This window comes from Calonectris borealis, chromosome 5 (assembly GCF_964195595.1).
Source record: "Calonectris borealis chromosome 5, bCalBor7.hap1.2, whole genome shotgun sequence".
Taxonomy (NCBI): Eukaryota; Metazoa; Chordata; class Aves; order Procellariiformes; family Procellariidae; genus Calonectris; species Calonectris borealis.
The window spans coordinates 50881240-50893273 of NC_134316.1; the positions used below are offsets into that span (position 1 = coordinate 50881240).

General features: G+C 40.1%; 1 protein-coding gene across 1 annotated transcript in view; it reads left to right on the forward strand.

Annotated features, from left to right (window-relative positions):
- The window catches only part of PAMR1 (peptidase domain containing associated with muscle regeneration 1), a 58783-nt gene extending 48029 nt beyond the window's left edge, over window positions 1-10754 (forward strand). Inside the window, exons 7-11 of the mRNA XM_075152538.1 lie at window positions 2552-2764; window positions 4332-4398; window positions 6552-6784; window positions 8139-8434; window positions 9699-10754. Coding sequence (XP_075008639.1) covers window positions 2552-2764; window positions 4332-4398; window positions 6552-6784; window positions 8139-8434; window positions 9699-10235 — 1346 coding nt within the window. The 3' untranslated portion in view covers window positions 10236-10754. The remainder of the gene's footprint in view (window positions 1-2551; window positions 2765-4331; window positions 4399-6551; window positions 6785-8138; window positions 8435-9698) is intronic.
- The last annotated feature ends 1280 nt before the right edge of the window (window positions 10755-12034 follow it).

Here is a 12034-nt window from a genome sequence, read left to right on the forward strand (position 1 = left end):
TCTTTAAGAAGCAGTAGGGATTCTTATTTTACTCTGCTGGAGCCCAAACCTGCAAGACTTGCTTATATAAAGGTCCGACTGAAACATCAAATGACTGAAAAATAATTTCCTCAAAGACTTCAGGCATACATCCTTCTTACACACAGACTGAAAATGTCTAGGACCAAAACCAAGTGAGGGACATTGTGCAACAACAAATAGCTGCTTCCATTACTATGCACCTCTGATACCTTCTCTGCAGAAGTCTGGTGCACTCTGTGGAGGTGATTGGGGGCTTACTGCATGAAGACTAGACTCTTATTTCAACAGAATTCCCACCCTAGAGAAAAACTGAAAAACTGAAAAAAGAGAAACTTCCATTCATTCTGGCTGTGCAAGTGGCATGCCTTACATTCACATTGATTCAGCTGTAAAATTCCAAGTCCCTTCTTCTTATCCAAAGAGACTTTTAATTTTTCTTTAGTCGTTTTGTATTGCACAATTTTATTTCCATATTCCAGAATAATTTGTATCAATTGGAAAAGTGCTTTTACAAGTGTGTTGTGGCAAACAACGTAAATTTGGGGGGGAGTGTTGTGAAACAGCTGTATATAAGTTCATCTCAAAGAGCAAGCAATAGGCATTCTTCTATCTAGAGAGAACATCTCCAGTTGCAGTAAATGTAATTTCAGGATTGTGCTGAAGTCCCTGCTGCGTGATGTCCCTGGCTAAAGATTTACCGAAAGATCTGTCTCTAGACTTGGCTGTTACTGAAGTGCTAGGTGGTGTAATTTAGGTCTCTCCTTCCCAGATGTTTTCTCTTTGTTTTTAATCCATCAAAAAAGTCATAAACCTGAGCTTAGGGAAGAAGAAAATTACTGTTGAAGTTACTGATAGGCATAGGATGAAATAAGAGAAGGCCTTCATTGATTTATTTGGTCAAGCTTAGGTTCATTTGGAAACATGCACTCTGCTCATCAGATGATGCCTCTAGGCTAGATATCAGTGCAGAAAGCAACTTGCAAATAAAGCATTATACTGTGGGTATTCCCTGTAGTCTTTAGCTGCTGTCAAGTTATCAGTTACTTGTGGTTCATGAGTGAGAGATCCTGTGAGGTACAGAGAAAAAAAGTGGAGCCAAATTAAAAGGAGACAGGGCTCTGCTTCTCCCTTTCTCCTGGTTGAGAGGAAGTACAGACGTCCTCTTTGTTTACTGAATATGACTCATGTGGAAAAGTATTTAAGTACATATATGACCTTCAGCATATGCTAAAATCCTATATTGTTAAAGAAAGCACTGAAATACATGCTTAACTTGAATTATATACTCAATGTTAAGAGCATATGCTCTTCATTGAACTTGTACTGTTACAGTTAGCTATGTGCTTACATGCTTTTCTGAGCTGGGCTCCGTTTGGTGACATGAGGATATGGGAACAGGACAGGGCCATACCTATGCACTCTTACTGTGCTGATTTCACAGGGATTTAAATAAATGTTTAAGTGCTTTGTTATATGTTGGTACTTTTATGAAGTGAGGCTCAGCAGGCAGCCGAGTTGTAGCAATGACATGAAGAGGTCATTTCTGGTCAAGCAATATGTCTCAGTCTTCCCAGCTCTCCACAAGCAGAGCAGCACCAACACCAGCTGTCTAAACTAGATGTTCACTGGTTATCATGCAGTGAGACATCAGACAGAGGAATTAAACAGGATTGCATGTTACTGTCAACCTGACAAGAAAACTGAGATGAAATCCAAAGGAAAAAACAAGTACCTTTTCAACTGCTAAATAGAAAGAGCAGAGGAGTGAAAAATATAGGGAAAAGCATTTATTAGCATCACATAGGGAATAATGTCATCTAGATTTAGGCCAAAAATTTAAGTTTATTGAGAGAAAAAACCACAACAACAAAAAATAAGAAGGGGAAAATATTGGGAAGGAGGAAGTAAAAGAGGTTTTATAGGCAGAACCTAGCATGAGTAAGCTTTCCATATTAAATTTTTAGTATCAGTAAATATATAGATATATATGTTCTCTTTTAATTCCCGTATTTCCCTGGATTATTGAGATCTCTCTCTCAGTGCTAAGAAGCCAAAATGAAACCAAACATAAACCTAAAATTAAGTAGTCTAGATTTATTATCCAAGTCCAGTGAAGTATTGAAAGTACAGAAAAGAACGCCAAGGGCCTGTTTCCTGCAAATAGTTTAAGTGCATCCTTTTATGCTCTTGAAGCAGCCCTGTTAATGTTAATGGGACATTAACATCACGTGAAGTCAAGGTTCTTTTTCAGGATTGTCAGCTACGTTTTAAGGTCTTTTTAACAATTTGAGAATCTTACGCTTTCAGTGAAGACTAAAGTGTGTATTATAAACAGACATCTGTATATTATAATTTCTTCTTTAATATTTGATCTTTTCGAAGACAGAGATCCTAGATGGGTCTTGAAAAGGCATCTTTAATATAGTGTAGATTGTGTAGTAACGTCTGAATGAAATGCCAAGCAATCTGATGGGTGAAAATAATGCTGTGAACTTGATAAAATGGTTACTATGTTTTCCCCTATCATCAGTTCTAGATGAAAAAAACTGCTCAGATCCTGGTGGCCCACTCAATGGCTACAGAAGAGTAGTAGAAGACACTGGGCTCTTGAATGGACGCTATGCAAAAATTGGCACAGTCATTGCTTTCTTTTGTAACAACTCGTATGTTCTTAGTGGGAACGAACAAAGGACCTGCCAAGACGATGGAGAATGGTCAGGGAAGCAGCCAATCTGCATAAAAGGTAGTTTACAATCTTTTTTACAACTCACAAAAGCTGCTGTGGTTTACTGGAGTTTGTTTTATATAATTTACACTCGCCAAACAATTGTTTTTGCTAAGAATAAACCATCTGACTGACACCTGATACTGAGATTGGTAGTTTGTCAGCTCTACTGGATGCTAAGAAGCCAGAGAAGATGACAGCGATTCCAGAAGATGTTTCCATCTTTAAACATGGAAAGGAATATTCTCTAAGACCCTTATTACCCTCATTCTAGGATCAAACCTCAAAATCAAAGATGATCAGGAGGGGATTGAAATAGAAGGAAATAATTGTCTCATCAGAGTTGCTGTCATAGGGCTGAGCTCTCCTTTCACAATTAAGTCAATGGGACCAGTCATGAGTATAAAAGGCCAAGCCTGTAGATTGCTGCCTTGAAGGACATGCTTAAACTATCTGTATTCATCAAAACACTGAAACACATCTTTAAATACTTTGCTAGAAAGGGAATTATGCTGTTGACCTGCAGCTACTCTAAGTGTGTCTGAAACCCTGAATAGATGAATGAATTTGGGCTGGGGAACTGCCAGATTCATTTTCCCAAAGCAATTGTTTGACACATATTTTAATGGATTTTTTTTAAATTGAAGTAATAATAATATAAGGAAATATGTCTGTCTCCCGGGGAATTTGCTTTATTCTGTTATTTTAGATGGAAATACTCTCTCCCTGAAGTGTATAATCATCTGTGGAAAGCATCTTTATTGATGATAATTATTTGTGCAAAGCATCTTTATTGATGTTAACTTTGATAGTGACATAAAGGTTAACATACACCATAATCACAAAGAGCTAGATACTGTTAAATCCCACAGAACACAAGTGCTCAGGCATACAGATAAAATCCATCCTGCAAGATTCCTTTTCTTCCACTACGCGCAGCAGGAAGGAGATCTTGGCAGAGTTATTTGAACTGATAAACCTGAATATTTTATCCTGCTCTTAAATAAACTGAATATGCAAAATTAGAAATCCTGGATCTCCCTTCTGTTATTTTGTGCATATTCAGGTAACTCTGAGGTGTTCCTCAGAATCAGAGTCTCCAGCTCCTTCCAATGGGTGCACAAGCAAACACCTAGAAGTCTGTAACATCCTGCAGCCTTTCTCTGTATGCCGAGTTACTGGGATTAGCTGTGTGTGGCTACACAGATGGAAATTAAGTATTTTTTATGTAATTCCATTATTGTAAAAGTTTGCTTAGATTCCAAACCATCAGCTGTAGTGGTGTAAATCTGGCATTCAGGCACACTGATGAACAAATCTTGCTCCATGGCTGAAAGTGCCAGTGCAGAAGACGCTCAGTTGCTTCCAGCGTTGTAAATGGGATAGACCTGGCGATCTGTGGGGAAGTATGTTTCCAAGGCTTTAGGTGTTAGGGCCTATCTTATTTTAATGCACGTAACTTACTGCCTCTTTTCTTAATCCTGTCCACTATAGCTAGTGAGAGGAAAGAGTGGAAATGTGTATGAACCATTACACTTGAGCTGTGAATGTGGAAAAGTACTGTGCAACATTATATTTTTTCTAGCCTGCAGAGAGCCAAAGATCTCTGACCTGGTGAGACAGAAAGTGCTTCCAATGCAGGTTCAGTCAAGGTGAGAATGCAATATCTCAACTACAGTTTAAAGAAAAAATGTGACTGCTTTTCCCCTCCTCTCCTTTCCACTCTGTGTGTTTAGCCTGCCTGAGCAGCCATTCCTACAACTCCGCTGATAACCGAGCAATGAGAGCTGCCAGGAGGGGAGGTCTGATTACAGCACGGGTTTGCAAGCTGCTGGAGGCAGCCAGGAAGAAATGCACAGTTAGAGATGTGCAAACTGCTGGACGATGACGGAATTAGGCTTGCAAGCTTGTGACAGGCTATGAGAACAGTCTGAGGACAGTTCCTTGGGGCTAATGATGTGTTTTGTAATATGAACATGTGCCGTCTTAGTGAAGAAATGAGTGGGGAGAGCACAAGGAGACAAGGGGGTATAGCAATGTAATCTGCTCCCATTAAGTTTCACCATCCAAAGCAATATAGCACAATTGATATAAAGTTGGGTTTGGGGTGGGCATGGGGGAGAGGAGGAAGTAGAGTAGGAGGGGAGGAAGGAATGGAAGATCGGACCCTGTCTGGGCTTACCCTTCTGCTGATTTCTTGAAATAAGCCCAATCTGAATTAGTCATACTGCAGGGTTCAGGTTCATTTTTGTCCAAGTAGTAATTTCTCATTTCAGGGTTTTTTGGTTTTTTTTTTTTTTTTAGTACATGATTCATTTATTTTTAAATGCAGTGCAAGAACTGTCCTCATCTTTAGTCTTAAGAACAGCCAGACCAGGTCAGAATAAAGGTGCAGCTCAAGCCATATCCTGTCTCTGGCAATGGCCAGTAGCAGATGCCTAGAGAAGAGTTTAGGAACAAGGCAAGCATGTATTTCTCAAATACTCTCCCACTCTCCAGCTCTGTGATGTATGATTGTAAAGATGGCCCTGAGAAGCCATCAGGAAGCTTTAGTAGCCATCAGGGGATTTTTACTGCTTAAATTTCTCAATTCACTTTTGAACACAGATCTTTCTATGCTAAATGTTTCAGATATTAACACCAGCTGTATGAGAGCGCATACATGCCCCCACCTCCATAGCATCATGATGGCATCTCATGTTCGTGGACTGTTTTTATCCCTTGAAATAGGATCTCCATTTCATAGATTAATAGTGAGGCAAAGTGTGGATTATGCAATATTGCAAGGTCACATGTGAGTAGGGAATGGGAGCCTGGCAGTCTAAGCATGACCACAGCAGCTCTCATCCTTCTTCCAAAATACAAGAAACTTGCCATTGCTCTTGTTCTTAATAACTTTACTTTCCTTGAGTGCTGTTATGTATTGTCTCACAGATTCTGTATGACAGAGGCAGTCTGTGTCTCTCTGTGTTTAAAAATGGAATTACCACGTGAAAAAACATTCTTATGGCTTTTCTGGATGCAAGCAGTACCAGAAATCTCAAGGGAAATTAATTTCCTGCTGAATTTTTCAGACGTAAATATTTTTTTCTGTAGATATGTGCTTTTAAGCATTAGAGCAAGGGACACGTTCTAAGTGATGAAGATTTAAGTATGACTGTCGTCAAGCTTATGGTCCATATCTAGGCTGGTGCATATATTTATTTTTTTAATTATGTGCCATGTTTCAGCTAATCAGTACAATTTCTAAATGGAAGCTTAGTGATTATTGCAATTATGAAATCTCTGTGGTGAGGCAATTATCTCTGTTAATTGCTAAATCAAGCAACTTTATCAACATGATTTAATCTGAATCGATTCCTAATACTGCCTATTAAAGTGTTCACTAGAGAAAAGATGTGCCTAACTCCTCTCTAGTGAGAATTAATTACGGCAATGCCAACTTCCAATGTAATTTCTTCATTTAAAAACATGGTATCTCAGTCCTTTTGTGAATGGCAAAAACTCTTCCACATTCAGAGGCAACTGGTTGCAATCCAGAAACTGTAAAATGAAAAAAAAGAGACACAAATAGAAAATTTATAAATGTGTATTTATATGTGTGTACATATATATATGTAAATAAAGTAGCTGTAAATGGGAATATTGCTAAGCTATGTTGGAATTATATTTTTGCCTTATTCTTTCACAAGCAAACTTCATATGCTTTTAAATGATACTTAACACAGCTGGTGATAAAGCTATGGTAATGATAGCTTTTATAATATTATTATTATTACCTTGTGTTCTTTGTGCCTTGAAACAGGGAAACACCTTTGCATCAGCTTTACTCATCTGCATTCAGCAAGCAAAAGCTTGAAATCTATCCAACCAAGAAGCCAGCACTGCCATTCGGAGACCTGCCCCCAGGGTACCAGCACCTGCACACTCAGCTTCAGTACGAGTGCATTTCTCCTTTCTACCGCCGCCTGGGTAGCAGCAGGAGGACTTGTCTGAAGACAGGAAAATGGAGTGGGAGAGCCCCTGTGTGTATTCCAAGTGAGTCTCCAAGGGAAAAAAAATGCACACCTCTCTGGGTGGATGGAGGAACAGGATGTGTATTCATCTTAGATAATTAGGGAGTCCCAGCGGTGTAGGCTGCATGTGCTTCCATCTGGGAGATAGGAGCAATAAAGCTTGGAGGATATATGGCTCTTTTTATCCATCATTAGAACTTGTCCAGTTGATGGTAAAGGGATCAAGCTTTCAGCACTGTAATTTGCCATCAATTTTTCTACTCTTTTATTGAGCAAAAGGTGTAGTGAGTTTCCCTCCTGATTTGAAAATGTTTTCCTACCATCACTTCATGTTTTCCTGTATTATTTACTGCAAATGTGATTTTTCTTTCATCTCTATACTTCGGCACACAGCTAACAAAACCATCAAAGTTTAAGCAATAGAATGGAGAGTCTGTGTTTTAAAGAGGCTCTTCCTGTACTATACCCTGCTAAGGAAGGGTTCATACTGCAAACTGTAAGTCCAGATAAAAGCTTATCCAGAGCTAGTGCACAGAGTAGGTCAGGGTAGGAACATCACAAGATTTGGTACAACCCACTACTGACATCAGGCAAACTGTGAAAAGTAGATCCTAGCATCAAACAAATTTTTAGAGTTCTTTGTTGTGGTTTTAATTTGAGATCATCTCATGTATTGAAAAGTATTTCAGCCAATCCTTTTTACTATGGGCATGCACATACTACATCCCAGGAAAAAAAAATGTCCTAAGGGAGATTAAAAAATGTGACCACATGATGTAACTCTTTCAACTGAAGTAAACCTTTCCTAATACAGGAGATTTTACCCCAGATCTGAGCCCGGGTCATATATTCCTACAACAGGGCAGAGCTGTTGATTTAGATGCATTTGCTTCAAGGTTCTTGTTGCAAGACAAGTGTTCTCATAGGCATGAACTCATCTGTGCTAAGGTCAGTTCTAGGAGAGGACCTCACAATTACTCTGTGACTGTCTAGGATGAGTTTTAGTGCACTGCTGCCTTTATGGTATTTTATTATAAGCAAGAATCAGGGGTGTTCTTTCCATTTCTTTATGCAGTCATCTCATTATAGTGCAGCTTGATAAGGTTGTCATGAAAATTCACCTGCTCAAGTGCTAAATCCACATTCCTACTTCAGCCAGGAATTCAGATAGTAATGGAAAAATTGAAAAAGCTATATAAAATACTTTATATTATAATTTTGCAGGCTGGAGACAGAGGTTAATTAGAAAGCTGTCTCTCATGCTAACCATTGCACTTTGGTTTCTTTCGGTACATCTTAAGCAGGAATCAAGAGTGATATTCAGATTCTTTGGTGGGGAAAAGGCGTTACCTCATTCTTGGTTCATGTTTCCTCAGTCTGTGGAAAAGCAGAAAACATCACCCTTCAGAAGACAGTGACCTCTACCAGGTGGCCCTGGCAAGCGGCAATCTATCGGACAGCCAACGGGGTGAAGGAGAACAGTCTCCGGAAAGGGGCATGGATCCTTATCTGCAGCGGGGCCCTGGTGAACGAGCGCACCGTGGTGGTGGCAGCTCACTGTGTCACTGACCTGGGCAAGACCATTGTGCTCAAGACAGCAGAGCTCAAGGTGGTTCTGGGGAAATTCTACAGAGACGACGACAGGGATGAAAAGACCATCCAGAACCTGCGGGTGAGTAAGTCTGCTGGGAGAGGAAAATGATGAGCACAGAGAGATGCTGATCACATCCGTCTTGTATGGGGAGAAAAATGTTATCCTTTGAGCAATATATTGTTTTACACACTGTTCTTTGAAATGCATACCTAGAGACTCAACTGACAGAACTGTCATGGCACAAGGAGGGCACATGCTATAGTTCATTAAATTCCCCTGACACTGTCCAACTCATATGTTCACCCCCTAACACAGATCACTAAGAAAATAGCTCAGGTTCCATGGGGCATAATGTCTTGAGTGATATTGCCAGAAAAAAAAAAGTAGAAAAGATGCCAGCTACTGTCAAAAGTTATTACCATAATTTATGAGGGAAACACTTGTGCTCTAGATCCTGGTTTGACGCCATGAGCGCATTTCACATCTCGGCCCCAAGGCAGTACAGCTCTCAACTCAAAAGAAGTTTATGTCTGACTCCAGCTCCAAAAATAGCACCTCAGGCTCACCAGAGTGGTTTGTTTTTTTCAAGTAGAACCAGAAAGGTTGAAGTCAAAATGAGGAGAAATACAGCAATTTTGGCTATGTGTGTCTCTTTTTCTGGAGTGGGGGGGCATGTAGCTTAATTAATGGATTTTATCCAAGAAATCATAGTTAATTTGATTCTTCCCCCTCCCCCCCTTTTTAGTTTCTTTCTCTAATTCCAGCTTTTTCAGAGTTTTCCTGTAAGGAAATATATTATTTTTTACAATATTTCCTTACAGGAATCCTATCCGTTCTTGTAGTGTTTCATCAAGGTAACTGGCAGTAAAGGTTTGGCCCCAACACTATGTAATGTATCGCTAGTGTTCTTTTTTGGTGGGAAGATGGTTGAATTTCAATAAGAAGACAACATTTTAATTCAAAGCCCCCCTCCCACTCCTTCAAATTCTACAGTCTGAAGATGACATGGCAGGTAAAATCCTTCCAGTATACAGTGGAAAAACTTGAACTGCACATTAACTCCCCATTTTGTTGAAAATGTCTTTGACTGCTTTTCATTAGGAAGAGTTTCATGCAATAAAAACTGTCCTGAAACCCAAGCCAAAAAAAAAAGTCAGAAGATGCTTGATCTCTGCATGTTTCTCATTTGAATGAGCACTATGGTGAAAGAACAGTTTGGGAGTGGAGGGTAGAGGAGAAGTATGCAAAATAACTAACATGCATTATAGTAGTATGGAAAGAGTGCTGCTGATTTGCCATAGCTGTTAACTCTACAATTCTTCCTACTCTGTTTCCTCCCCAGATTTCTGCCATCATAGTGCATCCCAATTATGACCCTATATTACTTGATTCTGACATAGCTATCATAAAGCTCTTGGACAAAGCCAGAATCAGCAGTCGTGTTCAACCCATTTGCTTGTCATCTTCTCATGACTTGACTTCATCCACAGAGGATTTAAAAATAATGGTTACTGGCTGGAAGGTATTGGCTGACATTAAAGATCCTGGATACAAGAATGACACAATCCGCATGGGAGCTGTTCGGATGGTGGATTCACTGTTGTGTGAGCAACAGTATGAGGATAATGGGATACAAGTCAGCATCACTGACAGCATGTTCTGTGCCAAACAAGACCGCACAGCCTTTTCTAATATCTGCCCTGCTGAGACTGGTGGGATTGCAGCTATAACTTTGCCAGGAAAAGCATCTCCTGAGCTAAGGTGGCACCTGATGGGATTAGTGAGCTGGGGTTATGATAAAACTTGCAGCCTAGAACTCTACAGTGGCTACACCAAAGCTCTTCCCTTCAAAGACTGGATTGAGAAGAACCTGAAGTAAAAAGCTGTGTCTGGAAATGGCATTTTATAACTATCATAATATCTCTCTCAGCCTCTGCTGCTTTAGGCTTCTCATCCCAGTGATGAGCCACGTCTGGGATAAGGTTAAGGCAGACAGCCTGGTAATTTGTCCTAGGATCAGATGTTCCATCAGGCTACTTTTACTTAACCCATGACAGAGGGTCTTAGTGCATGAGAAGTTTTGCCATATTTCGCCTGTCTCCCCTGGTGGGAGGATGATGCTCTGCTCCTGAGTCTGACATACAGAAACAGGACAGCAAATTCTGAGTGAAATTAATCTGTAGTGTGGAGTCCCCTAGAGAAATCAACGGCGAGCCTCTCCCAAAAATCTGTGTGACTGAGCAGATTAGGAGGCTGGAAAGAGTAGCCTGAATTCATTACGATGGATGAGCTTGTTACGGTATGTGCTGTCTGTATTGCCATAGTACAATGTAATCTTTTTCCCTCCCAAGTACTTTACACATTTAAATAAACCATGGTTTGTTTTTTTCACCTACATTCCCATGTCTGACATTATTTAGATTCCTTTGCTTTATCTATGTCACACTCTAGGGACTCTCTACTGCCCTTGTCTCTTTGCATGTGACTCTCCCTTGGGACTCTTCAGGCACACTGAAAGGCAGAATTAGCACAAAATTCAATTACAACATAAATAACAAGATTTTTTTTTTCTTAATACATCCAGTGCTGCTATTGTTGTACATGAACCATTGCAATGAAATGTACCGGGGAGTTCTCTCCCACCTTGTATTCTGAACAGATGAAAACCTGAAACATACTTTTAAAAACATTTTTCTATGTGGATTATTTCAAAGACCTATGACAACCTCAGGAAAACTTCTGGTTTCCACCAGTTCACATACTTCTGTGGCAAAACAATTCCTCTGTAACTCTTCAGGGTGAAGAATAATGTCCAGGTCTCACACTTAGCAGAGGCTTTTCTTGCCTGGACGGTTTGACATCAAAGTGTAAGATTGTCTCATTGGGCATGTTGTCCAGTGGGGAGACGCTGGTCTCCCCATGGTCCTTAATCACTGCTCTTTCACTAAATCATTCTCTATTCAGTTGTGGCTAAAGACTAGAGATGAGCCCTAGAAAACATTGGGGAGGAGGGACAGGGGAATGTCTCCCATCAGTGATGACTCCTGGATAAGTCATCTATGACACTCTGGAATTTGTAGGACCTCCAAATTGTTACAGTGCCCAAACCAGCTCACAGCAATAGCTGGATGAAGTGGGGATCTGATGAAAGGATTTAGTACTCTCACCAAGAAGGACTCAGATCCTGAAGTCGTGTTCTGCCTAGCCTATTGCGTGGCTATGGCAGTCGTAAGCTAACAAGTCTGATTTCAGCTCTGATTCTCTGATGCTGTGAAATCTTGTTAAGAGTTTCTTAGCATTCAGTAGTTTCCACTTACTTTCGAATCTGAAAATTGCTGCTAAAAGGGCAATTAGTATTGGAGGTCATTCCATGTCATTTATTTTTCACTTTTCTGGGCAGAAAGACTTAATGTGTTATGCTTTTGCACTCTTCTTATTTTCACTGGCAATAGGACCAGGTGATGTTGCTTGAATCAAAAGTTTAAGGGCTACCACCAAAGTATATTGCTTCTCTTTATCTTGTTTGTCTGTCTCCTCCTGCCAGGAGATTATGCTTGGCTGACAAACTGCATGACAACAACAGCAACAAAAATTCTGAATTAAATGTGAAAAATAAGATGTGTTTCATTCCTCTGCGGGGAGGAACATGTGCCAGTGAACGTGTGGTACTCCCCCGCT